Raw genomic sequence first — 27,889 nt, 5'->3', positions numbered from 1 at the left:
ACTTGATGTCTGTCAATCTCAGGAGTGAAGTACTTACATTTTGTGAAAAAGAGGAAGGTGTCACTAAATGAATGTGCAAAAGCAAATGCTGATTAAAAATTTTTAATCCTTTTGGTCAAAAAAAACCAGACATTGCTGCCAAAAACAGAATGAAGCAGTAAATGATTAGCATACTGCAGGTTAATCCATCTATCTAGGTCAAGATGGTTGACTAAGTTGCTGATGATTAAATAACATGATATTGCATTGACGTAAAACAGTCCTTGAATCAGTTTTGGATTTAGACTTAGCGTTATTTTGGAGAAACCCGAGAGATGTTTGGTCTAGCAATGGATTACGATGCATACACACAGGAGATGCAGCTACAGATAGAAATGAGTGGAATCTACTCCTTAATGATGTTTGGTAAAAAAAATCAACAAGAGAAAAGAGAATTTAAAAGGAGATTGTTGGCTCATGTTATGGGAATGCCAGACCATGCTGCCCAACAGAGACCATGTTTTCAATGTAAAGCTTGTCGCGAATATATTGATTAGATGTGATTTGATTAGAGGGAGATGAAAAACAAAAGACAATTGGATTACAGCAACATCTGCCTTTGAATTGTGGACACATTGCTGATTCACAGGAAACTGATTTCGTCAGGAAAAATAAAGGGAACAAAGTGTTGTGGGTAGAAATGAAAGCTTTAACTTGCCACATTGTAATCCTTTGTATATAACCTGTAAGATCCCTAGTAAGCTGAGACACAAATTCATGGATAAATGTAATTTTGTTGATAATTACGTTGCATAATAAGAGAGATCTAAGCGTATTCCGATAACCAATTAAATTGTTCAGTTTTTAAAGAGCTTGTTTTACTTTCCTACCACTCTGCTTCCTTCTGTAAAAATATTGTTCTTATTCCTCAACGTAACCTCCTTTCATAATATAAATATACAACAGAAGCCTTGTAGGATCTTATACCAAATCTGCTTGTGTGCTAGGATATCTTAACGGTCATACAGACTTTTTGATAGACTCTGGGAAACAGAATGATGGCGTCATGTTGTTTTCAGTCCATATTAAATCAAAACACTATCACAGTCATAGTTGCTTCTCAGCAGATCTGACAGTTAAATAATGTTCTCATTAACCCAGCAATGGTTTATGCGATAGGATACCTACCCACACAGTTGAAAGATGGTTCGTGGTGACATAAACTAGAGCAGCCATCGCCATTCATTTTGTTCTTATCATCGCATTCTTCACCCAGATTCCTGGAATCATACCACAAAATGAACATGAGCAATTATTGAATACAAACGATAACGAAAGCTGCTGGCATCCACAATTTCTCTGACGTTCTCTGCGGATTGAATAATCGCGTGGCACTCTTTTGAGATATCGCTGGCTTTTGCAGAACGATCCTCTGACCATTTCCGACAAGGCTCCTGCGGTGTATAACTCGTACCAATGTACTTGACGAGCACTGTGGGCAAAGTGAACCATGGCTAAAGCTAACTGGATGCCAGCTTTGGCACCATGCCGAAGTATACAGCTACTGTGGAGCTAATTCAGTTGTTATTTGGTGTCAAAGTATTTGCCTCTGATGAACTCACATTTTACAGCAAGTGCCTTAAACTAAAAATATGATTGATTTAACAGCCCTACATGCCAATGGATATTTAAACTGTCAGCCAAACCACTCCCATCATTTTTTTGTTTTCCTGGCAAGTGCGTCAGGGAAATTAGCATGAGGTTTTTGAGTAGCTTTGAGTCTGAACTGAAGAGGAGTTTGGTTCCAAAAGCAGTCATGTTTTATTGATTGGTTGCCAATTCAGCAACACTCTGTTTGGCTCCAGAAACCAAATATATTTTTAATTGGTGCCAAAATTGGCTCAGTAGATGAAGCCTACTTTTTGACTATGGAGGGCCTGAGAGGTCCACTGAATATAGTGCATGTTTGCCAATGATTATCCAAGTTTCACTTGTCTCCATGTATGGGTAACTGTAGATTGTCATCAGTGAAATGCTACGCCCTTCTGAATCAGCAAATGAGTAGAGCACTTACCCTCAATGACCCTTTGCCTCAGGAGTCAGTGCAGGCTCCTTCATTATTCAACAGCTACATTGCAGACATACCTGACATAATTTTGCTTGCTAATTTACAGTGATGACATCACCCTCACAACAAGCTCGCCACCACAGGCCAGACCCTCTTTATCGACCTGCAGTTAATGGCGGAGTACTTTCAATACTGGCAGCTCCACCCCAATGCCTCCAAAACCATGGTACAGTTTGCAATTCATGATGCATGTCTTCAATCCCTGAACTTTCTAGCCGATTTGCACATTAATAACAGCATGCATAATTGACACACAGTTTTCTATCCTGCAAGATCCGGACCATTGTCCTGTGATTCACTGAGCATTCTGTTGTTCTGTATTTATCAAGTAGGGGATAAAGACCAAACTGATCAAATTAGATTCCATAGTGCCAAATTTCTTATGCTTTAAGATCCTGGAACAGCCTGAAATAGCCCATTCAGTTGGTTTTATCTGCCACATTGTACCTGGGAAAGGAACTTCAACAGATGCAATCTGCTGTGATCCAGTGACTCGAGTGATATTATCAATGTCCAGGTTTGACGACACATTCTCCCGTTAAAACTCATTGAAAATCGACTAATACTCACCAGAAACCCATTTTGTTTTTATAGCTCTCCCATTCCCAGGAATCCCCTAACAGTTTGTTTCTATACAAATTTCTTTGCATTTGAATTGCAGATCCTGGACCTAATGAAGGGGTTTATAAGTTTACACCCAGAAGTTAAGATGTGTAACCATCTCGGTTACAAGTTCCCAGTTAGCTGTTGAGAAAAGTGCTGCGATTCCTGGTGAGATTCATGTGGCTGTCCCTGCTTTGTGAGCTTAACTCAGAAATATTTGGGTTTTATTACAATCCTATACAATTGTAAGTTACGGCTTAAACTATTTATTTGGAAGGCATTTAAATGTTCAAGTGATAAGCTCTGGATTTGTAGAAATAAAGCAGCTTGGATTACACAACTATTGCTATGAAATGAATGGGATACATTAGCTGTTCTCTCTACGTCTGTTTAGCTAAGACATAAAACTATGTAACACAGTTGGTTAATGGAGGTAATTTTTTCTACCTAGACTTTTGTGTGTTATGGAACAAAATCTGGTTATAATGTAAAAGACATTGTGGCAATATTGGGAAATGATTTCAAATGCACTTACTAACTTTGAAGAGGTAACCTGCTGAGTGCTTGCGATTGTTAGATTGAGCGCCAGTTTACAAATGAAGGAATTGTTGCAATGTGTTGGTTATGTTGACCCTATGTACTTTTATTCAGGTGGGAGGGGGGAAGGAGGTGGGATAGTAACTATGGACAAAGATAATTGGAAATGGGATAAATATTCAGTGACTGTAACTGGCAGACCATGAATCACCGGACGTGTTCAAATCCAGGAGTCTCTTCATTTCCCAGATATTCTGTGTTTCATCACTTCAATACTATTTTAAGATGAACCTTGTCAGGGTAGGATTAGTAAACTATTCCTGCCTCTGCATGTTGGAAGCTGTAACACCAAAGATCACCTGACTCACCGAATGAATATATTGAAGGTCGTGCTCGAATTTAATACACAGTTATTTAACTAATATTCCTGTTTATACTGAACTTGTGCCAAAAAAAATCTTTTGCCTGCCCTGAAAGTACCAGTTATTGATGCTGCCAGTCCAGGTTTGTCTTTAGGAAGAGGTGGTCTCATATTTGTTAATCATTGTGCCTGTCACCACCTCACAGTGCCCATATATTTATTTTTCTTGGGTAATACTATGCTATTCCCTGGTGCTGTAAGGACCTATCAGTTTCACCTTTTCAATCAAAATAAAATGCTGAGTGAAAAGTGGCCTGTGGAACTTGCATTGTATGGGGCACTTGATTTGTGCAGAGCACCGTTGCCTCTTCAGAGCAGTAAAAATGGCCAATTTAACTCGGCACCGCATCACAGAAATCGAGCGGGTGCTACACCCTCTACAACAAGGATACATCCGCACTAACCACCAAAGGAGGGAAAACCTTGGGATCTAAAATTGCTAGCACCCCCAACTGGGCGCGATTGCAGAAGCGAGCAGCGATGGCATGCCAGAGCAGGGACTCCCAAGGACCGAACTAAATTCATCCTCGGGCCTCGTCATCATAATTCAGCAAGCTGCGGGAGTAAATCAGGCACACAGAGGCAGAGCACGTGTCGAGGCCCCACAAATTTTGACTGGCCCCCAAGCCCACAGGTAAAGCCTGGGTGGGCATAGTGATTGGGAGACAGGGCCGGCTGTAAGGGCAGGCTGGTGGCAGCCTACAGTCAGGATGAGCATTCTTAAAAATTCCAACTCCACAAAAAAACTAAGTTTAGTAATGTTCTGGCGCCTCCAGCGGTCCCTTTATTGATCGATGGTTAGGGAGTTCAAGATCCAGAAATACTAGTCAGATCTTGCAATCCGCAAGTCTGAACAGATTACAAGTCCGGGACTAAATTGCCAAATGCTAATTGTATTGCCTCCATTGTTGACCTGCCTGTGATCTCACTGCACAGACCAGGGATCAAACCTGGGACCTTCTGGCCCACAACCTCATTAGTCCATCAATGGATTTCATCCGAATTTGTACATTTGGAAAATAAAGCCCAACCAATGTTAACAAAGCAGTTTAACAGTTTACAATGAGACCACCCAAAGTTTTACTTACTTTAAGTAAACTTACCTTTGGATCAATCCATCTCCACAGTAAGCAGCTCCATGTACATGTTTCAGTTCTGGGGAAGGTTCACTTTCATCAGAGCCCATGGCAACCACTACCTGATATGTGTACAAAGTGCCAGGTTTTACATCCCTGAGGACAGAAAAAAAAAAGCACGATAAATATACATTGTCTTTCTTTTTGGTGCTATTACTGGTTCCCCTGCCTTTCAATGGAACCTTTCTGATGCATTTACTGAACAGCCGCAATATTGTCCTGCTCGAGCATCCTAAACACCCACATTCTGTTGGTTCCTTTAGTGCTATTTCTGAGCAGCTCCATTTCATGAAGAGACACAGGCTTTCATGCAATACTGCCCTGTCCAATTCACACTTTCTGTTTCTTCGTAATTCTACACAAGCACTACTTTCCATGGGCTACAGATACACACTCTCCATTGTCAGTCTATAAACTGCTTGTAGTGTATTTGGACACACAGGTGTAAAATAAGGTGGTATATTTTCAGACTGGCTGTGAACTCATAGGGCTAGACTTTCCCTAAAGCCCCCACCGCCGGATTGCCGATCAAAAAGATCGCTAAGATTCTTCAAATAACGCTGATGAAAAATTCCATAAAAAAGGGAAAAAATACCGCCCGGCGAGAAAATGGATTTTACTCGTAGATTCTCGGCAGTTAAATGCGAAATATAGGCGGTTCTTACCAGAATGGATGATAAGTACTCAAAATTTAGACTAACGCTGCAGTTGGGCCTAGGGAGGGGGAAAAACCCAAAAACTATTTTTTCAATGAACCAAAAAGTAAAAATTTAGAAAACATTCTCAAGACCCTTTTTAACTTAATCGTCGTGAAAGAATTTTAAAATAATTATAAAAAATGCCTTTAACTTACCTTTCTTTGCAGGGTACTCACCTACTGCCCTGTTTCCGGCAGCTTTTCGTGGGTTTTTTTCCGATCTTGCGTATGGGTCACCGTTGAGGCAAAGCTTGGACCGTGGCGGTTTTCTTGGTGGTGCACGCAAATGCACGTGGGCGGTCTGCTCCCCAGCAGTGTTTTGAAAGTGTCGGCGGAACTCTTTAAAAAATGCAGAGGAAACTTTCGCCGGGCGGTTTTCCGCCGAAAAATAGCTGTGCCGCCGAGAAAACCGCCGAAAATGAAGAGGAAAGTCTCACCCTGTAGACTTTATGAATCGCTAAACGAGAACAGGAGAGTTTGTTTGGGGTGAGTGCGCGAGAAACAAACAATTGGTCTGTTGTCTCTACTGATATTTATTTGAATCTGTAAATGCAACGCTTGCAAGATCAAAATTTAAATTCTATATACAGGCACTTTGTGGACACCTAACTGTACCTTTTATTGTTACTGTGAAAGAAAAACATGGCACCCAAGTTCTTTTGAAAATGTGGCCACATGTTGAGTTGAAGAAATGAGTTGTGAACTGAAATTAATTTCCCAAAGCACGTCAGACAGCAGCTGGCCTCTAGAATCTGGGCACAGCTGAGAGTTAAACCAAATATTTATCTGTTGCCCTTTGCATTAATAGCTTTATTATTAGAGAGCAGTGGTCGGCAAGTCCACTCATTACCGTGATACACAAGGCGTCTGTTCTACAATTGATATTCAGACCAAGCCAGAATGGACACACAAAACTCGACACTTAGATCCGTAATCCATTCTCGGTCCAAATCTGATAGCCAGGAGTGCGCGATGTCCAGCTTTTTACACCGGAGTTTGATCAGAAACTCCTCTTGCCGAGATTATTAGCCTTATTTTCAACACAGCTGCAGTCCGTCAGCAGCCTTTGCAGATGCTGTTTTTCTTGTCTTTTTAGCACCACCACACAGGTTAGCAAAGGGAGGGAGAGCGCGACAACACATTTGGTGAAGTAGTGATTTGGTCACGTCAGTGGCTTCCACGATTATCTATCAGAACAAGACTCGTAATTAAAAGTTGAATGTGATAGAGTCTGCTGCAGTGCAAACCTGCCCCAGCAGCTAAATATGGTGATGTTGTAGCGATGTTTCCTGAGTTACATGGTTCCTGGAACTCAGCCTGACCTGAAAACACTTCTCCCCCCTGCCCCACCACCACACACACACTGTGTTGTTTTGATCTGGAATTCACTGCCTGAACGGGTGGTGGAAGCAGACTCAATCATAACTTCCAAAAGGGAATTGAATATATATAATTGAAAAAGATAAATTTGCAAGCCTATGTGGAAAAAGCAGGGGAGTGGGACTAATTAGATAACTCTTTCAAAGCCAGCACAGGCACGATGGGTCAAATAGCTTTCTTTCTATGGCTTATGAATGGAAAGTCTGCCCCACTCCAGGGCAGATTTTCCATTCATAAGCCATAGTCTGATACTCCAGTGCAGTGCTGAGGGAGCACTGCAATGTCAGAGCTGCTGTCTTTCAGATGAGACGTTAAACCGAAGCCCCGTCTGCTCTCTCAGGTGGACGTAAAAGATCCCATGGCACTATTTCGAAGAAGAGCAGGGGAGTTATCCCTGTTGTCCTGGCCAATGTTTATCCCTCAACCAACATAACAAAAAAACAGATTATCTGGTCATTAATACGTTGCTGTGTGTGGGAACTTGCTTGCGCGCAAAGTGGCTGCTGCGTTTCCCACATTACAACTGTGACTATGGGCCCAAGTTTGCTGCAACACTTAGAACGGCGCACCGACTTTCTGGAACAAAAAGCATGCCTAAAACTTACTGAGGAATTCTCCCCGTTGCTGAAAACAGTGCCGGGACCTCTGCACATGCACGCTAGAGCATGCGTGCATATGCAGTAGCTCCTCGTCCCCGAATCTCTGCAGGGTGTGTGGGAGGGGCCCAAAGCAAGCCGGCCCTAGCCCTGGCCGAATGGGCTCCTGGAGCGGGTGACCAACTATGCGGAGGAGAAGGAGATCCTGAGCTCAGATCTGGAGACGGCAATGTATGTCATCGGAGGCTGGAGATCCCGGGAACAGAAAGCCAAACAAGAAAGGAAGAAAGAGCTGGCAAAAGTGACCATCAAGAAGGAAGATGTCGAACTCATTATGAATGAGATGGAGATTTTTCAAAGTGCAGCAGAACGTGGTCTCTGAGAGCATCTGGGAAATATCGTCGAAGCCTTGATTGCTCTCACTGACTGAGGCCATCGAGTGTTCCTTGGGACTGTCTCAGAGATGTTCGGGGGGGCGTGGGTAGCAGGAAAGCAAAGAGATTGGAGGCAAGACGTGAGTAGGATGGGACCTGGGCAGGCTCGTCTGTTTAATGTTGCCCGCTGTTTGGGGGCAGGATGGGCGGTCTCCGTGAAATGAGTGCTTTGCTTGTGCAAGAGTTTCTCGTTGTGCTCCAGCGATGAATCCTGAAGATGGGCGCAGCCTTCCCAATGGAAAAGATTGAAAGGACTCAGAACTTGAAACAATAAAATCCAAGCTCACTGAATCAAAAAAACCGGGATTCCCATCGTGTTGCCCAGGTGCGTTTTGTTACTGAGCTGGCTCCAGACCTTCCAGAGGATTTGTACCATTTGATCAAGAGGGTACTTCCACCACCCCCCCTCCCCCCTCTCTACTCCCTCCTCTACCCCCTCTCCCCACCTCCTCTCCCCTCCCCTCCCCCTGCCTTCCCTTCACATAAAGGTAGGACTTCTATTTTTTATTTGTTATTGATTGATTGATTGCTTATTACTTTGGTCTTGGTACTTTAGGAGCAGGGTTTCTTCTATTTTTTATTTGTTAATTAATTGCTTATTACTTTATGTGCTTTGTTTAGTGCTTTGTAAGTCTTGGTGCATGTCCTCTCAGCTTTCTTGTATTTTTTATTTGTTATTGAATGCTTATTTCTGTGCTTTGTTGAGTGCTTGGTGCTTTAAATGTACTGCTTTGTTCAGTGCTTAGTGCTTTAAATATATTTATGCTTCTTTAATGTTGTTGTGAAGGTGTTTAGTGCTTTGGAAAATCCTCTCGTTTCCCTTCCCCCCCGCCATCTCTGGCTACCTGCGCTGATTTCTTAAGTCTCCGCAAGATTTTTCTGAGTGTACAAAAATGGACACATATGCTGGCCTAAGTTAGTTTGGAGTAACTTTTCACTGGCTAAACTTGCTTAAATAGCCAAAACAGGCATAACGCCCCCTTTTGAAAAAGAAACAGAACTAAAATGAAACTGAACTAACTCACTTAAACTGGAGCAAACTAAATGGGGAGAATTGTGACTTTTAAGATACTTCAAAAAAAACTAGTTGCTCCAAGAAAATAGGAGCAACTCCTGGGGAAACTTGGGCCCTATACTTCCAAAGTACTTCATTGGCTGCAAAGCGCTTTGAGATGTCCGGTGGTCGTGAAAGGCGCTATATAAATCCAAGTCTTTCTTTATTTATTTGAACCCTCCACGAGCCTCTTTCTCATTAGGTGCAGAGGAAAGTTAAAATTGGCCCTTGTCTGTGACTAAGAGTTGAAGAAAAAAAGTATAAAATCAATAGAATCCATGTCTACCTGTCATAATCCCAGGCAGTTAGCAACGATACAATCAGAACGTGCACATCAATACAATGGTATTTTAAAATCATTTTCAATCACTTGGGGTGCAGTTAATGGTTGTAATGCAATCTTGCAGTTCATTGAACAGGCAGAAGGTGCTGGCACCGAATGACATCACCTGAACAATCAATTAGGTTGCAGCCCAGTTTGATAGCTCCCGCCCCGTGGTATTAATGAGAATTTTGCAGGTTTAAATTACGCATACCAAAGCTCTGTGAACTACCTTTTAGATACAGCCTCGGGTTAATCCTGAGTTACACCTTCCTTGCAGGTGTTGGCTGCAATAAAACAGCTTTTATAGCGGTTGTGAGATGTGAATGATTTATCGCCTCTATTCCTTCCATACTTAATAAATATCTTGTGCTTAGAGTGCCAATTTAATCTCATTATTTGCTGCAAACTCTTGAATCCCAAGAACGCAATGCTAACCCTGCCTGCCTGGCTGGAACAGGGCAGACCGATGATTAAAATGGCAGCTGGGCACTGCCAATGCGCACCGCCTGACATGTGCCTGCCAACCGCCTTTTTAATAATGCCGCGTATTCGACAGTTGGAGGCAGACAGGGCCTCATTAATACTTCAATGTCGGGATACGATGGCATCATTTGGACCCCAACGCCAGCTTGACTGCCGGTTGCAGCGGTGACACCCGGTGCTGAAGCGGTCAGTAAAAGTTGGCGGCCAGCAGAAGCCAACCACAAAATATAATAGCTTAAAATGTATTTTAGGTTGACCTTGTGGACCTGGGAGGAGCAGGAGTGCGGTTACCAGGCTCCATAACAAAACACTAGGCCTCCCCTGCCCCGGTCTTCCTTTCCCTTCCCCTGACCATGATCACCGCAGGACCCCCCCCCGCCATTCCCCGCCCCAGGCCAGGGACGATTCCCTCTGGTCACCACTGGCGGTCACCTGCTGCCCGGAATCCCGCTCCCACCTGCCGGAAAGGTAGAGATGCCCACCAGGTTTGGGCGCACGTCTGAGTACAGTCATCTAAATGAGGCCCAGGAGTTAAAATCTCGCAGGCCTCATACTACCGGCGTGGGGGCGGGGGAGGTGGGGGGCTTGAGGGTTTGCCATCCACCTTGTCCCCCACACTTAGGCCCCCAGTTAAAATCGGGGCTCCTATTGGCTCAGGTGCACAACAACTTTGTGGAGCTTAATGTACAAATAACCGAGCTTGTGCCCGCTGCGATCCTTGACATGCCTAAACTGGTCACTGACTGAGAAGAATGATGCATCGTATGAGTTGCTGAAAAGATGAATTTCCTGCTTGCCAGCCAGAGATTCCTGACAATGCAGTCCCCCTTTTGGGCCCCAATACTACTTATGGTAAAATGTAATTCTGCAGATCATTTATTCACCCTTTCAGCTACTGAACGATGCTTCCAGTCAGTTAAGTAATGGAGTGGAGCTGATGCCAACAATTACAGACAAGCCTGTGACCTGCTCACCTGCCCTTTTCGCGGAATGGCTGGCTGTATGTGGAACAATAAACAACTACTGCATGATCGAAAGGGATGGATAAAAATGGAACAAGCAATAAATATTTTTGCAGACTTGAAGGATTTTCATAGTGTCAAGAAACAAGTATGCTTTCCATCATCAGTCAGATGGCAGACTGGTTCTCTGGTCAAAGTGCACAGTGAAGATAATTATTCTGGACATCGAGCAGGATAGCTACACTGGAATTCCATGTCGTATCTTTTCCCAATTTCTTTACCCCCTTGCCTGAAAGTGATGACTTTCGCTGGCTGAAGCGACATGGCCCTTCAGTAGCTTGTCCGAGTGGATATTCTTCATATGTGAGCCGAAGTAGTGAGTGTTGCAGGCTATTGGACTATGGAAGGCATTACATACGAACTTGAGCTAACGGCCACAAAGGTCCACTTTCCAGCAAGTGTCCCTGGAAAGCATCAGGAATCTGAGAGAATGGTCCCTGGCAGGGCCAGGACAATTGGGGGGGGGGGCTGGTCTTGTGGCGATCGTAGTTGGGGGCGGGGAAAGGAAACCCCAGGAGAGGGGAGGATGAGCGGTTCCTTATGGAGCCTGGAGGTGCACCCCTTCTCCTACTGGGCCCACGAGGGACAGGAGATAGAACCCTGCCCAATGTTGTCTGCTCTCTAACTCAACGACACTGAACTCAGTTGCAATCTTCAACCAGCTGCCTGAGCCGAGATCAGCACCGGCCGGAGGACTGCGCATCAGATCGTACGGCATTGCACATTTGCCCCCGAGACATCAGAATAGTTTGTCTTCCATGTTTCAGAAAATTCTAGATTACTTGTAAGCTACAGTCCAGCTAGTTACAGTCTCCTACACTGTTCCAACGAAGCTCAACGCAAACTCGAGGAACAGCACCTCATCTTTCGTTTAGGCACTTTACAGCCTTCTGGACTCAACATCAACAATTTCAGAGCGTAACTGCTGCCAATCTTTGGCTCCCTTCCCCAACCTTTTCTTTCTTTTTTTCTCTCCTTGTCTCTAATGGCAGTTGGTCATAATCCCACCATTCACACCCTATCTTGACTAATGTTTTTCTAACTCCTGGCATTACCATTTGAATTTGGGCCATCATCCCTTTTGTCTCTCTAATCTCTCTTGTCTTCCAACCTATCACTGACCTTCCCTTTTGTTCTTTCTTCCCCTCCCCCTTTCAGTGTTTGTTAAGAGTCTGTTCTTTCCGAACACTCTCTCGTTCTGATAAAGGGTCATCGACCCGAAACGTTAACTCTGCTTCCTCTCCACAGATGCTGCCTGACCCGTTGAGATTTCCAGCATTTCCTGTTTTTAGATTCCAGATTCCAGCATCCGCAGGTATTTTGCTTTTGTAGTTACATACTGACTTTTAATAGTTTAAATGGTCAGTGATAATATCACTTCTTCAGTTACCTCTTTGAATCCATTTTTACTTTAGGAACATAGGAACAGGAAAAGGTCATTCAGTCGCTCGAGCCTGTTCCACCATTCAATTAGAAAATAGCTCATCTGTATCATACCCACCCTGGTTCCGTAGCCCTTAATGCTCTTGCCTAACAAAAAATCTATCAATCTCAATTTTGAAATTTTCAATTGGCCTAACCTCAACAGCTTTTTGGGGGAAATGAGTTCCAGATTTTGTGCTACTCACACGGTGTGCCTGTGTCTTTAAGGCTGTTGAGCTTAACAATCTTCCTTTGATTGAGACGAAAAGCAAGTTCTTTCAATGAGAAATGTCCAATCTATGAGTACAATATTACACAAGGGCAAGATGTTTAGGCATCCAGGTCAGATATAGAGTAAACAGCACAAGAGTATTTTCAAGATTTCTTGTAATCATATTATTAGTGCAGAATGTGCTATTCTTTGATCTGACAGTGCAGTAGAGGGAGTGCGTCATTGAACACGACACACTCTAACAATGAAAACGTATTGCGAAACGCAGGATAGCAGGTTTAAATCTTTTTTTTAAATGAGTTTAGTTGCAATAAATATAAGATAACGGATGGCTGGCAGTGAGTTACATTGCATTAATTCAATCAAGCAGCTCTGAATACGTCATAAACTGTGTGAGAGTGAAGTTCGGACGTTTCATAAACATCAGTGGAGCCCCAAGATTGAATTAGTGCCTCAAACTCCCTGCCAGACACTTGTTATTCTTTATAATATATACTGTGTCTAGTTTATTTAAGTTTGTAGTTTACTATTTTTAAACAGGCAGCAAGAGAAGTGAGCGTAGAGACGGTAAGATGTAGGTGAAAGAGTAAAGCTGTCTTCATACTGGCACTTGCATATTATTGAGAAGTTCGTATTGACCTAAAAGTACAAGAAAAATTCAGTGGTCAGAGTGTCAATCTGACTTCCGAACACAGTGTAGCCAGGGGGGCAAAAGTCCCACCAGAAAATGTTTGTGCTGTGCACCACATGTGGTATAACTGCAATCTGCCTGAGTTCAGGTGCAGAGTAGCAAAGCAGAAGACTTGATGCATTATGACACCATCATAGACAGTGCCTCGAAATCGAGGAAGACTTGCTTCCACTCTAAAAGTGAGTTCTCAGGTGACTGAACAGTCCAATACGGGAATTACAGTCTCTGTCACAGGTGGGACAGACAGTAGTTGAAGGAAGGGGTGGGTCGGCCTGCGCTTGTTTTCTGCATGCTCTCAGCGACAAGACTCGAGGTATTCAGCGCCCTCCCCGATGCTCTTCCTCCACTTAGGGTGGTCTTTGGCCAGGGATTCCCAGGTGTCAGTGGAGATGTTACATTTTATCAAGGCCAAAGATTATGATACCAGAAGTCAGGTAACTAATGTCCATTGCCTCCTCAAACAGTCTATCCTTTTACTCCACTCTGCACTTCACATTTCAGTTAGTTTTTGATACAACTAGACGTTCACAGCAGTGCAGTTACATAGGTGAGAACTATATGGTCATGTCTGGTAATCCAGCAACAGCAGGGAACGATCTGTGTGCCAGATGGGATAGGCTCTCGAGGCACACTCAAATTTGGGTTTTGGGCCTCATGAGCTGCCGACATCTCAAGTTAACGCGCTATAAAATCAGCATTGGATTTCAGGTCATGGACAGCCGCCTTCAGGTAGGTCCTGGGGTGGGGGCATGGTGGGAGCCGATTAGGAGGAGGGACCAAATGGGAGATGGGGGGAAAGTAATTTGGGATGGAGCCAAGCGGGAGCCGACAACTGCCTTCAGCATTGCAGTGGAACATTCCCACTCCTCCTGTCTCCACATTCAAGAAAATATCTTCTATCAAACATACCATTTTGCTGGTGGCCTCCAGCGATACCTTTAAGGAAGGACCGCTAGGTAGGCCCCATGTTGACCATGTTTTCCTGATCACAACTGCCCTGGAACTAGCTGCCATTAGGGTGGAGCAATTTAGCAAAGGGAGCTCCAAATAGGTATTAGGCCTCTTGTGTGCATAGAGCTTAACGCCTATTTCACTCATAGGCCCTGGATGCAACATTCCTCTTAAGCTGTGCGGGTCCTCAGCCAAACATCGGACTGGAGATCCTCCTTGGGCTGCTCACCAGTTGCTGCCGCTGGAAAAGATACCATGCAATAAATTTAAAGGAACCACGCAGGAAACAAAGTTACAGGGATCAATGCTCGGATGCCTCCTTTTCTGCCTTTACCAATATGGTTGGCGGCACACTTGCAGCACAGAATGTGCGCGCTCTTGGGACCTGCCTTATTGGATGCTTAGGCACCCTGTATGCACCTGAAAAATGGGCACGGTGCCAAACAATTTCTAAGCCTGTAATTCCAGTCGTACGACTGAAACACACTCAAGTATGCGCTGGTCTCGGATCAGTAACTGCAGCCGAAAAAAGATGAGAGAGAGGTGCTGTCTCTGATTTCAACTCAAATTAATTCGACATCTGTTTCAATCTCAGATTGACACACGTACAGTCACCCAGGACCGTCTATTACTGCTATAAATATATTGAGAGATGAATACTGTCAGCCTGCAGGAATAGAAATGCATTATTTTAATAGAGGGGCCCCCTGTAATCTAAATCTCAGCACGCACACACACACTCTTCTCATAGTGCCTATTACCCAGGGATACCCATGGAAACGCTTACTGATCGTTTACTGGAATGCCCTGAGTTGATTCTACAAAATTGCAGCTGGAATTGTTTGGAACAGTTCAGAGGACTGAGAGCATAAGGTTTCCTGAGGAGTACCTGGCTTTAACATGGAGGACAGGGGGGCTAGTGGGCTGATTTTTTGCAGTATACGAAATGAATACAGAAAGACTTAACACATTTGACCACTATTTAAACCAGAGTATTAAAATAACCGGCAAATACAAAAGCGTTTAGAATTCCTATGCTAACATTGGAGAGTTTCCAGACCCTTTCTCTACCAGTGCTTGGCAATTTGCCTTTCACTGTAGTACATTGCAACTCGCTCTGTGTGGATTTGGGATACTGTGCACGCCTCCATCAGTTTATTTTGGTAGCCGCCTCATTTCAGTTTGCTTCTCCTCCATTTCAAAAATTTCACAATAAGAAGACAGTTGAAAGAATGTGGCGAAGAGAAAGTCGATAAATACAAAAAAAGTGAGGAATAAGAATATTGTTGGAGGAATTTACCAGCTGAAAACAAACACTGCCTTAAGAATTGCTGGTGGAGCATGTTAGAGCACTGTCACTTCTCCTCTGGAAGCTGGCTTAGAATCGAGCGCAGACTATTTGGATGTTTGTCTTCTCTCTCTGCTGTCAGATTTTTTGTCATAACACTCCTGCAAAGCGCCTTGGGACGTTTCACTACGTTAATCATCATCATCATAGGCAGTCCCTCGGAATCAAGGAAGACTTGTTTTCACTCTTAAAATGAGTCCTTAGGTGGCTGAACAGTCCAATACGAGAGCCACAGTCCCTGTCACAGGTGGGACAGATAGTCATTGAGGGAAATGGTGGGTGGGACAGGTTTGCCGCACGCTCTATCCGCTGCCTGCGCTTGATTTCTGCATGCTCTCGGCGATGAGACTCGAGGTGCTCAGTGCCCTCCCGGATGCACTTCCTCCACTTTGTTAAAGGAATTATATAAATATAAGTTGTTGTTGCTGCTGGGTGCAAGGGTCCAATGAAAAATTAATGTGGATAATGTCGATCCATTCAAGGTGGGCAAGGCCACAGGTGTGGCAAACAAAAAACTTCATATTGGTGTGAAATTTCTGGGGTATTCGTCCACCTGATTTATGGTATATTGTTGGGGAAGAGTAGATGGCATTTACTTTGAATCTGGGCTGTTACTTTGCCTGATAAAGGAATGCTTCCTGTGGATACAGTGTGCCAAAAGTGAATATAATTCCATTTTCCAACAGCAACATTCCTTACGTAGTGTCAGCTGTGGCTCAGTGGGTAGCACACTTGCCTCGGAGTCAGAAGTTTGTGGATTCAAATCCCACTCCATGGACTTGAGCACAAAAATCTAGGCTGACACTCCAGTGCAGTGCTGAGGGAGTGCTGCACTGTCAGAGGTGCCACCTTTTGGATGAGATGTTAAACTGAGGCCCCATCTGCTCTCTCAGGTAGATCCTACAGTACTATTTCGAAGAACAGCAAGGAAGTTATTCCCTGGTTTCCTGACCAATATTTATCCCTCAATGAATATAATAAAAACAGATTATCTGGTCATTATCACATAAGAACATAAGAAATAGGAGCAGGAGTAAGCCATCTGGCTCCTCGAGCCTGCTCTGCCATTTAATAAGATCATGGCTGATCTGATCATGGACTCAGCTCCACTTCCCTGCCCGCTCCCCATAACCCTTTATTCCCTTATCGCTCAAAAATCTGTCATCTCCACCTTAAATATATTCAATGACCCAGTCTCCACAGCTCTCTGGGGCAGAGAATTCCATAGATTTACAACCCTCTGAGAGAAGAAATTCCTCCTCATCTCAGTTTTAAATTGGCAGCCCCTTATTCTAAGACTATGCCCCCTAGTTTTAGTTTCCTCCATGAGTGGAAATATCCTCTCTGCATCCACCTTGTTGAGCCCCCTCATTATCTCAAGTGTTTCGATAAGATTACTTTTCATTCTTCTGAACTCCAATGAGTATAGGCCCAAACTACTCAACCTATCTTCATAAGTCAACCCCCTCATCTTCGGAATCACATTGCTGTTTGTGGGAGCTTGCAGTGCGCAAATTGGCTGCCACATTTCCCACATTACAACAGTGATTGCACTCAAAAAATCATGCTTGACAAATCTTCTAGAATTTTTTGAGATGTAACTAGTAGAATGGACAAGGGAGAACCAGTGGATGTGGTGTATTTGGACTTTCAAAAGGCTTTTGACAAGGTCCCAAACAAGAGATTAGTGTGCAAAATTAAAGCACATGGTATTGGGGGTAATGTATTGACGTGGATAGAGAACTGGTTGGCAGACAGGAAGCAGAGAGTCGAAATAAACGGGTCCTTTTCAGAATGGCAGGCAGTGACTAGTGGGGTGCCACAGAGCTCAGTGCTGGGACCCCAGCTATTTACAATATACATCAATGATTTAGATGAAGGAATTGAGTGTAATATCTCCAAGTTTGCAGACGACACTAAGCTGGGTGGTGATGTGAGCTGTGAGGAGGATGGTAAGAGGCTTCAGGGTGACTTGGACAGGTTAGGTGAGTGGGCAAATGCATGGCAGATGCAGTATAATATGGATAAATGTGAGGTTATCCACTTTGGTGGCAAAAACATGAAGGCAGAATATTATCTGAATGGCGGCAGATTAGGAAAAGGGGAGGTGCAATGAGACTTGGGTGTCATGGTACATCAGTCATTGAAAGTTGGCATGCAGGTACAGCAGGCGGTGAAGAAGGCAAATGGTATGTTGGCCTTCATAGCTAGGGGATTTGAGTATAGGAGCAGGGAGGTCTTAATGCAGTTGTACAGGGCCTTAGTGAGGCCTCACCTGGAATATTGTGTTCAGTTTTGGTCTCCTAATCTGAGGAAGGATGTTCTTGCTATTGAGGGAGTGCAGCGAAGGTTCACCAGACTGATTCCCGGGATGGCGGGACTGACATATGAGGAGAAACTGGATCGACTGGGCCTGTATTCACTGGAGTTTAGAAGAGGGGATCTCATAGAAACATATAAAATTCTGACGGGACTGGACATATTAAATGCAGGAAGAATGTTCCGGATGTTGGGGTAGTCCAGAACCCGGAGTCACAGTCCAAGGATAAGGGGTAAGCCATTTAGGACCGAGATTAGGAGAAACTTCTTCACTCAGAGAGTTGTTAACCTCTAGAATTCTCTACTGCAGAGAGTTGTTGATGCCAGTTCATTAGATATATTCAAGAGGGAGTTAGATATGGCCCTGACGGCTAAAGGGATCAAGGGGTATGGAGAGAAAGCAGGAAAGGTATACTGAGGTGAATGATCAGCCATGATCTTATTGAATGGTGGTGCAGGCTCGAAGGGCCGAATAGCATACTCTGCACCTATTTTCTATGTTTCTATGTAAAATATTTCATTGGCTGTAAAGCGCTTTAAGACATCTGGTGGCCATGAAACGCGCAATATAAATGCAGGTCTTTCTTCCTTCTTTCTTCTTACCTTGATGACCGCAAATATTAAAATGGCAAAAATACTCCCACACCCATTTTATGTGTTTATTTTTGCCTGTGTTTCGGTCCTACACAGTGTTGTCTACAATTCCCTGGCCTATAGAGGGTCATCATCATAGGCAGTCCCTCAGGGTCGAGGATGACTTGCTTCCACACTAAAAATGAGTTCTCAGGAGACTGAAGAGTCCGATACGGGACCTACAGTCTCTGTCACGGTGGGGCAAACGGTGGTTGAAGGAACGGGAGGTTGGGGTGCCTCAGTCGCCGCACGCTCCTTCTGCTGTCGACGCTTGGCTTCAACTTGCTCTCGGCGAAGTGACTCGAGGTGTACAGCCCCTTCCCGGATGCTTTTCCTCCTGGTCTTGGGCCAGGGATTCCCAGGTGTCCCAGGGAATATTACATTTTTTTAAGGCGGTTTTGAGGGTGTCCTTGAAGCATTTTCTCTGCCCACCTGGGGCTCACTTGCCGTATCGGAGCTCTGAGTAGAGTGCTTGTTTTGTGAGTCTTGTGTCAAGCATGCCGTTAATGTGGCCTGTCCAGCAGAGCTGATCGAGCGTGGTCAGCACTTCAATGCTGGGGATGTTGGCCTGAGCGAGGACACTGACATTGGTGCACCTATCCTGCCAGTGAATTTGCAGGATCTTGCGGAGGCAGTGTTGGTGGTACTTCTCCAGTGTTTTGAGGTGCCTGCTGTACATGTCCATGTCACTGAGCCATATAGGAGGGCGGGTATCACTACAGCTCTGTTGAGATCCGATAGAGGGTGAGCCTTTGCTGATAGTGCGTTGTAACCGGGTGCTAGGAAATATGCAGAATGGCTTGTCTCTGAAATCTCGTCTTTGTTTTTAAATCCCTTTGTGGTGCGAGATCATCTGTGTATCTCTGTGACCTTCTTCTGCGCTTCATCCTTTATACCCCTCCCCCCCACCAACTCTCCATTCCTCTGACTCTGGCATCTTGTGCAGCCACCGCCTCCCACCATCAGCAGCTGTGCCTTCAGCAGCCAAGGCTCAGCGCTCTGAATTTCCCTCCCTAAACACCTCTGCCTCTCCACCTCTCTCTCTCTCTCTTCCATTAAGACCCTCCTTAAAATCCACGTCGGACAAGTCTCCCCTTCTAATGTCTTTTTCTTTGGTTCGCTGTCCATTTTTTACATCCATTGATTATCTCTGTGAGACACCTTGGGTTGTTTATTCCTACGTTAAAGATGCTGCGTAAATGTGAGGTGATATTGTGGCTAACTTGTCTTGCTTCCTCTTTTCTCCGCTGTTGAGATGCACCAAGACCTTACTCAACGTTTCCTGTGATGGATCAGCATAAATCACAGCATGGAGAATCACAGGCACAATCTGTACTACACTTTGATAGCACATTAATGATTGAGCTATCGTTCATTGTTATGAGCTTTTTGTCAATATCTATATTGTATATTACAGTTAAACAATGCTTTACAATGATTATCTATTTCAACGCTGCATTATTTCCATTGTAAGAACTTCTCATTAGTTGTAACTGAACACAAGTTACTTACTTTTAAAAATGTTTTTCCTATTCATAAGGTTATGATGTATTGTAATCATTACATGGAAGCAGGTTATGAGACGTACAATCAGTGAGGAACCCAAATAGTATTACAAATGAAGCTTGAGCAGTTCTTGATCTCCCACCCTCCTCTCCTGAAGTCGGTGATTCATGCTGAGATATATTCCACAGGTGCCAGCAACTGCCTGAACTTCACACTAGCAGCCATTCTTCATGTAGGAGTCCAGACAGTGAGTGTGGGAAGGCTATGTGTTGGCCGAGTGAGTCAGATTCTGACCTTCGCAAACATACACTTTCCGACTGCAATCACTCGATTGCGTTCAGCAGCAGGGATCCTGGTAGAACTTTGCCTCCCTAGGTCTTAGTCACTAAGCCCAATTGTGACGCCCTACCACTCCTTGAATTCTATCAACTAACTCAGTACAGGCTGCAAATTGAAACCTCGACCTCCCTGTCCTCCTTGAAAACGCTCCTTAAAACCCATCTCAAAACCCAGCTCCATCCCCTCTGATTGCAATTGATTACAGATCCCAGGTTTGAAAGGTCAGTATCTGACCTACTACCCCACCCAGTCCCCTAACAGAAAGAGGATACCATCATCCTTTCACCACCAAGCTTTAGGTCACCCCGCCAAATAGCTCCTTCTATGTCTCAGTGTCTTTTTTTATTGGATTATGCCTCCGTGAAGCCGCTTAGGGGGTTTGTCTATGTTAAAGATGCCCTATAAATACAAATTTTTGTTGAAGATGAGACTCTTCTGGTTTTTATGGATCAGGTGCACCCTAGTTTAGTAGTCTTGTCATTGTGGTACTGGATTAGCAAGCCAGAGGCTCGACATCATCTAGGACCGAGCACTGGACTCGATATCCACTCCCTCCACCGCTAGGGTGCGGCTGCAGTATGTATTGTCCAACAACAACTTGTCTTTATATATCACCTATAACATAATAAAATGTCTCAAGGTGCGTCACAGCAGCGTTGCCAAGCAAAGTTTGACACCGAGCCATATAAGAAGATATTACGAACATAAGAATTAGGAACAGGAGTAGGCCATCTAGCCCCTCGAGCCTGCTCCGCCACAGGACAGGCGACGAAAAGCTTGGTGAAAGAGGTAAGTTCTTAACGGCGGACAGAGAGACAGAGAAGTTTAGGGAGGAAATTGCAGAGTTTGGGGCTTAGGCAGCTTAGCCAACTGAAGGCACGGCCGCCAATGGTGGAGCGGATGGGCAAGAGGCCAGAATTGGAAGAACGCAGAGCTCTTAGAGGGTTGCAGAGCTGGAGGTGCTTACAGAGATAGGAAAGGGCGAGACCAATAGGAATTTAAAAACCAGGATTAGAATTTCAAAATCAAGGTGTTGTTGAACCAGGAGCCAATGTAGGTCAGCAAGCACAGAGGTGATAGGTGAATGGGACTTGGTGCAGCATGCACTGCAGCACCTCATCAAGGTTACTTCAACAGCACTTCCCAGCCCCATGATCGCCACCACCAAGCAAGATAAGGGCAGCAAGAGGTGGAATAATATCACCTTAAAGTTCCCCTCCAAGCCATGCACCGTCTAATTTGGACATATGCTACCATTCCTTGACTGTCGCTGATCAAAAACCCATTTTTCCCGACCGAGCACCATCATGGAATCATTATCTGCAGTGGTTCAAGGAGAAGGCTAACCAGAACCTTCTCAGGGCAAATGGGGAAAGGAAATAAATGAATCTTTTCCGGCGTCACCTGTAGATTTAAAAGAAGCTCAGCCATTGTGCTCTCCGGAAGCTTCTGATAGATTTGGTTTAAAAATCTATGGTTATGGCTCCTTTTCTCTGCTCTTTTTGCTCCGCCTCCTTGGTGCACGGTCAAAATTTACAAAACAACATTCGTCCTCTGTGATCTCAACAACATAATTTCCACAGAATGCGTCCCTGATTTGCCAGACCTTTCCATACTCTGCATCGATTAAAGTAAAACAGAAAAGATAGATTTTCCACACAGAATACAACAAAACCTGACCTGCAATTCACAAGAGTGACCTGCAACTTATCTCAGGTCAAATGCAGAAAGTATCACGGAGCTGGAGGAGACCGGAAAGGTTCTGAAATTGTCCTATGAGGTAAATAATAATTGAGACAGATCGCCATCATTAAATTTCCTACATTTTTGTTTATCCAGTAACTAAAAAAGGTTTGTGAAGTTTTATAGGAGATTTGATAGCGGTTATGAAGGGGGCAGAAAAAATCAAAAACGTCTTCCTTCAAGACAGAGGTCGTAAGTATTTTGTATCCGCAGTGCCTTTTCCTGCAATAAGGGAACACATCAAAGAATGTGTTTTTTATTAGTTCTGACCTTCGTTTCACCTTTCGGTTTATATAGGTGAAAATATACAAAGAGGCACAGCAGGCTCACAGGCCAGTAAAAAAACTACCACAGCTTCCTAACACGATGAGCAGCACTGAAGAAAGTTACTCCCGAAAATGTGGGCTCATCAAGTCAATGTGCAATCCACTGTCTGTTTGGAATCGCGATTGATAAACCACTGCAGATCTCATGCCTGTCACACTTACCTGGGATGGGCAAAGGTGGTATCAAGTCTGAAATGACCTCAACTGACCAATTTTGGAAAAATAAGTTCTATTAAATATCCAGTTGTTACTTTATGAAGATTTGTTTCCAATTTTTCTCTCCTTCCCTCACCGTTCTCATGCTGCTGGCCATTTTATCGACCCCATGTAACATATCAGGGGAGAAAATTGCGGTTGGAGGCTTCCTTCGTACGAACGCCTCCGACCCCAAAAAATCTACGAAACTACCTGTTGGTCCCGGAGGAATAGAAGCCTGGTCGGAGGCCACATAGGGAGATGTCTTTCAGGTACGTACGTTCATGCTGGAGTCACGTGGGCCTGAACCACCAATCCCCGTGCAGTATTCTCATTGATATAAATGAGAGCTCTGTTTGTGAGGACTCCCATTGCTATCAATGAGAAAAAAAAACCTAAAATACCGAAGCACAGCATAATAAATAAAACACCTCACATATTTAAAATTAATTGAAATTAAATGTAATTCAATGTTTTAGAAAAAAAACTTTTTGGAATTTTTTTAATGTGTTTTAATAGTGTTACAAATAAACTTATCTTAATGGATAGGGTTTTTAATATAAACACGACTGTTTAAATTTAATTGTTACATGTTTTAAAACTCTTACGCTGGTAAAAGTAAACTCTGCGCTTGCTTTTACCAGGCGTAAAAGTTTGAAGGACATTCGCTGGGCATGATTGGGCAAATAGCCCAATCTCTCCCACGCGAATGTCCTTCTCACAGAGGATATGGAGGATCTGTCAAGATCGGAAAAGCCGGTTTTCGGCGCATGCGCATCGCGCCCTGAAAAGCGCCGGGCCGTGCACACTTCGTATGGACCCGGCAAGGCCGGAATTTTCGGCCCAGTATTGTGAGGGTACAATAGCAGAGTGGTTCTGTTATTGGATTAGTAATCCAGAGGCCTGGACGAATCCCACCACAGCACTTGGGGAATTTAAATCCAGTTAAATAAAAAGCTAGTGTCAGTAATGGTGACCATGAAACTACCGGATTGTCATAAAAACCCAACTGGTTCATTCATGACCTTTAGGGAAGGAAATCTGGCATCCTTATCCGGTCTGGAATGTATGTGACTCCCGACCCACACCACCCAGTATCGATCTAGGCATTGGATTTGGACACGACAAAGGCACACTCAGCCCAGTCGACCCTGCAAAGTCTTCCTCACTAACATCTGGGAAATTGTGCAAAAAATTGGGAGAGCTATCCTGCATAAATGAATTTTAAAAATATCCATAGACTTTCAGAGACTGGGAATGTTAGGAATGTACAAGCTGCCATTCATGTTTGCACATTGCATGCAATGCTGTAACACGACCCACTATTGTAGCAAAATTTTCAGGATATGTCACAATTTCTACTCCTTTTTTCTTCCACTTATGGCTTCTTCCACTTCAGCATCTAATACAAGGATTTTCCAACTGAAAAAAGATCGAGTCTAATTCCCTTGCCTCCTGTCTCTTTAGATACAGCACATTATTTCCAAAGATTCACATGTTCTATCCCATTTTTCAGTGAACTTTATCCAATCCTCTTTCTCTCCAACCACCACCAGCCACAAACTTCTTCCTGCATCACATTCGGAACTGGGAAAGTACAGATTTTATAACTTTTCACTATTATTTGACAACCTCCTTATAGAAACATAGAAACATAGAAAATAGGTGCAGGAGCAGGCCATTCGGCCCTTCGAGCCTGCACCGCCATTCAATGAGTTCATGGCTGAACATGCAACTTCAGTACCCCATTCCTGCTTTCTCACCATACCCCTTGATCCCCTTAGTAGTAAGGACTACATCTAACTCTTTTTTGAATATATTTAGTGAATTGACCTCAACAACTTTCTGTGGCAGAGAATTCCACAGGTTCACCACTCTCTGGGTGAAGAAGTTCCTCCTCATCTCGGTCCTAAATGGCTTACCCCTTATCCTTAGACTGTGACCCCTGGTTCTGGACTTCCCCAACATTGGGAACATTCTTCCTGCATCTAACCTGTTTAACCCAGTCAGAATTTTAAACGTTTCTATGAGGTCCCCTCTCATTCTTCTGAACTCCAGCGAATACAAGCCCAGTTGATCCAGTCTTTCCTGATAGGTCAGTCCCGCCATCCCGGGAATCAGTCTGGTGAACCTTTGCTGCACTCCCTCAATAGCAAGAATGTCCTTCCTCAGGTTAGGAGACCAAAACTGTACACAATACTCCAGGTGTGGCCTCACCAAGGCCCTGTACAACTGTAGCAACACCTCCCTGCCCCTGTACTCAAATCCCCTCGCTATGAAGGCCAACATGCCATTTGCTTTCTTAACCGCCTGCTGTACCTGCATGCCAATGACTGATGTACCATGACACCCAGGTCTCGGTGCACCTCCCCTTTTCCTAATCTGTCACCATTCAGATAATAGTCTGTCTCTCTGTTTTTACCACCAAAGTGGATAACATCACATTTATCCACATTATACTTCATCTGCCATGCATTTGCCCACTCACCTAACCTATCCAAGTCGCTCTGCAGCCTCATAGCATCCTCCTCGCAGCTCACACTGCCACCTAACTTAGTGTCATCCGCAAATTTGGAGATACTACATTTAATCCCCTCGTCTAAATCATAATGTACAGTGTAAACAGTTGGGGCCCCAGCACAGAACCTTGCGGTACCCCACTAGTCACTGCCTGCCATTCTGAAAAGTACCCATTTACTCCTACTCTTTGCTTCCTGTCTGACAACCAGTTCTCAATCCATGTCAGCACACTACCCCCAATCCCATGTGCTTTAACTTTGCACATTAATCTCTTGTGTGGGACCTTGTCGAAAGCCTTCTGAAAGTCCAAATATACCACATCGACTGGTTCTCCCTTGTCCACTCTACTGGAAACATCCTCAAAAAATTCTAGAAGATTTGTCAAGCATGATTTCCCTTTCACAAATCCATGCTGACTTGGACCTATCATGTCACCTCTTTGCAAATGCGCTGCTATGACATCCTTAATAATTGATTCCATCATATTACCCACTACCGATGTCAGGCTGATTGGTCTATAATTCCCTGTTTTCTCTCTCTCTCCTTTTTTAAAAAGTGGGGTTACATTGGCTACCCTCCACTCCATAGGAACTGATCTAGAGTCAATGGAATGTTGGAAAATGACTGTCAATGCATCCGCTATTTCCAAGGCCACCTCCTTAAGTACTCTGGGATGCAGTCCATCAGGCCCTGGGGATTTATCGGCCTTCAATCCCATTAATTTCCCCAACACAATTTCCCGACTAATAAGGATTTCCCTCAGTTCCTCCTCCTTACTAGACCCTCTGACCCCTCTTATATCCGGAAGGTTGTTAATGTCCTCCTGAGTGAATACCGAACCAAAGTACTTGTTTAATTGGTCCGCCATTTCTTTGTTCCCCGTTATGACTTCCCCTGATTCTGACTGCAGGGGACCTACGTTTGTTTTTACTAATCTTTTTCTCTTTACATATCTATAGAAACTTTTGCAATCCGTCTTAATGTTCCCTGCAAGCTTCTTCTCTTACTCCATTTTCCCTGCCCTAATCAAACCCTTTGTCCTCCTCTGCTGAGTTCTAAATTTCTCCCAGTCTCCAGGTTCACTGCAATTTCTGGCCAATTTGTATGCCACTTCCTTGGCTTTAATACTATCCCTGATTTCCCTTGATAGCCACGGTTGAGCCACCTTCCCTTTTTTATTTTTTTATTTGTTTCTCTTCATCCCGGTCCTAAATGGCCTATCCCTTATCCTTAGACTGTGTCCCCTGGTTCTGGACTTCCCCAACATCGGGAACATTCTTCCTGCATCTAACCTGTCTTATATATAGTGTTGAGGAATTCCTGTTATCTATCTCGGCAGGTCGGGGTCATAAAAGGTACATAGCACTGCAAGGTACAGCACGACTCGGTCTGGGAGGGCGACGGCTGTGAAGAGGGCGACTGGATTGGACACCACCATAACCCAAGTCGTGATTGGAGCGTGATCAGGCACAGCATGAGCGGCGAGGTCAGGAGCAGCAAGAAATTGCAGAGCGATGTGATCGAGGCCCAGGAGAGACATGAGTTCAGGGCCCAGAAGAGGCATCGGTCCAGGGGCAGCACGGGCCAGCCCACACTGCAATATGTGTGCGCACTAGGTCTGTGCAGCAGAGCTGGTCTCCAGTCGTCCTGGATAATCCTTGCCATTGGACCAAGACCTAGCTCTGTCAAGCCCATGTGGTGGCTGGTGTGCAACGGCCACCCCACGTTTAAAAAATCCACTTAGAGGCATCTTCCACCCTTCAACATGTAGTTCGGGACCTGAAATATTAGGTCTTTCATTGAAACACCTGTGAACTCATCCCTTTTTGGCATGGAAACAAGTCATCCTCGATTCGAGGGTCCGCCTAAGAAGATATATCTCTAATCTCAATTTGCACAACAATCACAGACTCCTACACAGCCTTCTTCAATATACAATCAACCTACTCCATCATGTTATTCTTTAAAAAAAACTACAATTAAACATATTCCCTAATGAAATGCTTCTTTATTCAGATAGCTGATAAAGTAGGCTACTCCCCCCTATCCTCCCCCAACGCCCCCCACCCCCTCGGCCCCACCCCAAGATAACTTGTGCATTCTATCTATCAGCTTAATTATGACATTTTTAACGTATGGAATACAGTCTGACCTCCAATTGGCATGCTCTTCAATATTCGGAAGTAGATCTATGGATCTTTCATGATGCAGACATAGACTTGGGCCAGGGTTATCAAACATCGGTTAACATGAAGTATGTTTGGCTAAAAATAGTGGGATGTAATAAATGTGAGAACGCTCAGTTTCATATACTTTATTTTTTAGGTGCTTCCCCCTCCAACTGACTACCCATATCCTCTATATCCACTGGCCAGCTTTATTCATTGGCTTAGTTGGATATTGTCCTCAAAAGGTCCTGCAATGTGCTATCAAGAAAGATGTTCAAACTTGTACTGCAAAAAGTTGATGGACATCCACAAGAAATCATAGAGGGCATGTGCGCCAAAATGTACTGAGTGGGATAGCAAAATTAAATTTGATTCATTAAACAAATTGATTTAGAATGAAAGATTCCATACAGCTATTGAGTTCATTTTAACTAAGTAAGAAAAATACTTAGGATTACAGGTCAAAAATAAATACAATAAAATGGATTAAATGGATTAAATGGCAACTGAGAAGGAAAGGGAACTGTTTCTGGAGCAATTCTCCTTTAGATACATAAATGGAAATGGATGGCTTGGTATAGCGATGAAAGCTAGGTTTGTGGTCGCCCCTGTAATAAGAATGAGATCTGAGGGTTCTGGCTCTCACTGAGACCTGTCTCTGGTGCATAATGTAACTTGTCCTATATCTGTGTGAGCTTTGG

At 44.1% G+C, this 27,889-nt stretch overlaps 1 protein-coding gene across 3 annotated transcripts in view; it reads right to left on the bottom strand.

The window, feature by feature from the left end:
* Positions 1 to 27,889, bottom strand: part of LOC139232515 (pappalysin-1-like) — a 322,505-nt gene that overhangs the window by 208,171 nt on the left and 86,445 nt on the right. For all 3 annotated transcript variants that reach the window (XM_070862846.1, XM_070862848.1, XM_070862849.1), the window contains exons 8-9: positions 4,772 to 4,900; positions 1,168 to 1,259 (exon numbers count right to left, since the gene is read on the bottom strand). In XM_070862846.1, the coding sequence (XP_070718947.1) occupies positions 1,168 to 1,259; positions 4,772 to 4,900 (221 nt within the window). The remainder of the gene's footprint in view (positions 1 to 1,167; positions 1,260 to 4,771; positions 4,901 to 27,889) is intronic.

This window comes from Pristiophorus japonicus, chromosome 20, assembly GCF_044704955.1.
Source record: "Pristiophorus japonicus isolate sPriJap1 chromosome 20, sPriJap1.hap1, whole genome shotgun sequence".
Taxonomy (NCBI): Eukaryota; Metazoa; Chordata; class Chondrichthyes; family Pristiophoridae; genus Pristiophorus; species Pristiophorus japonicus.
This window is presented reverse-complemented; position numbering and strand designations above follow the sequence as displayed.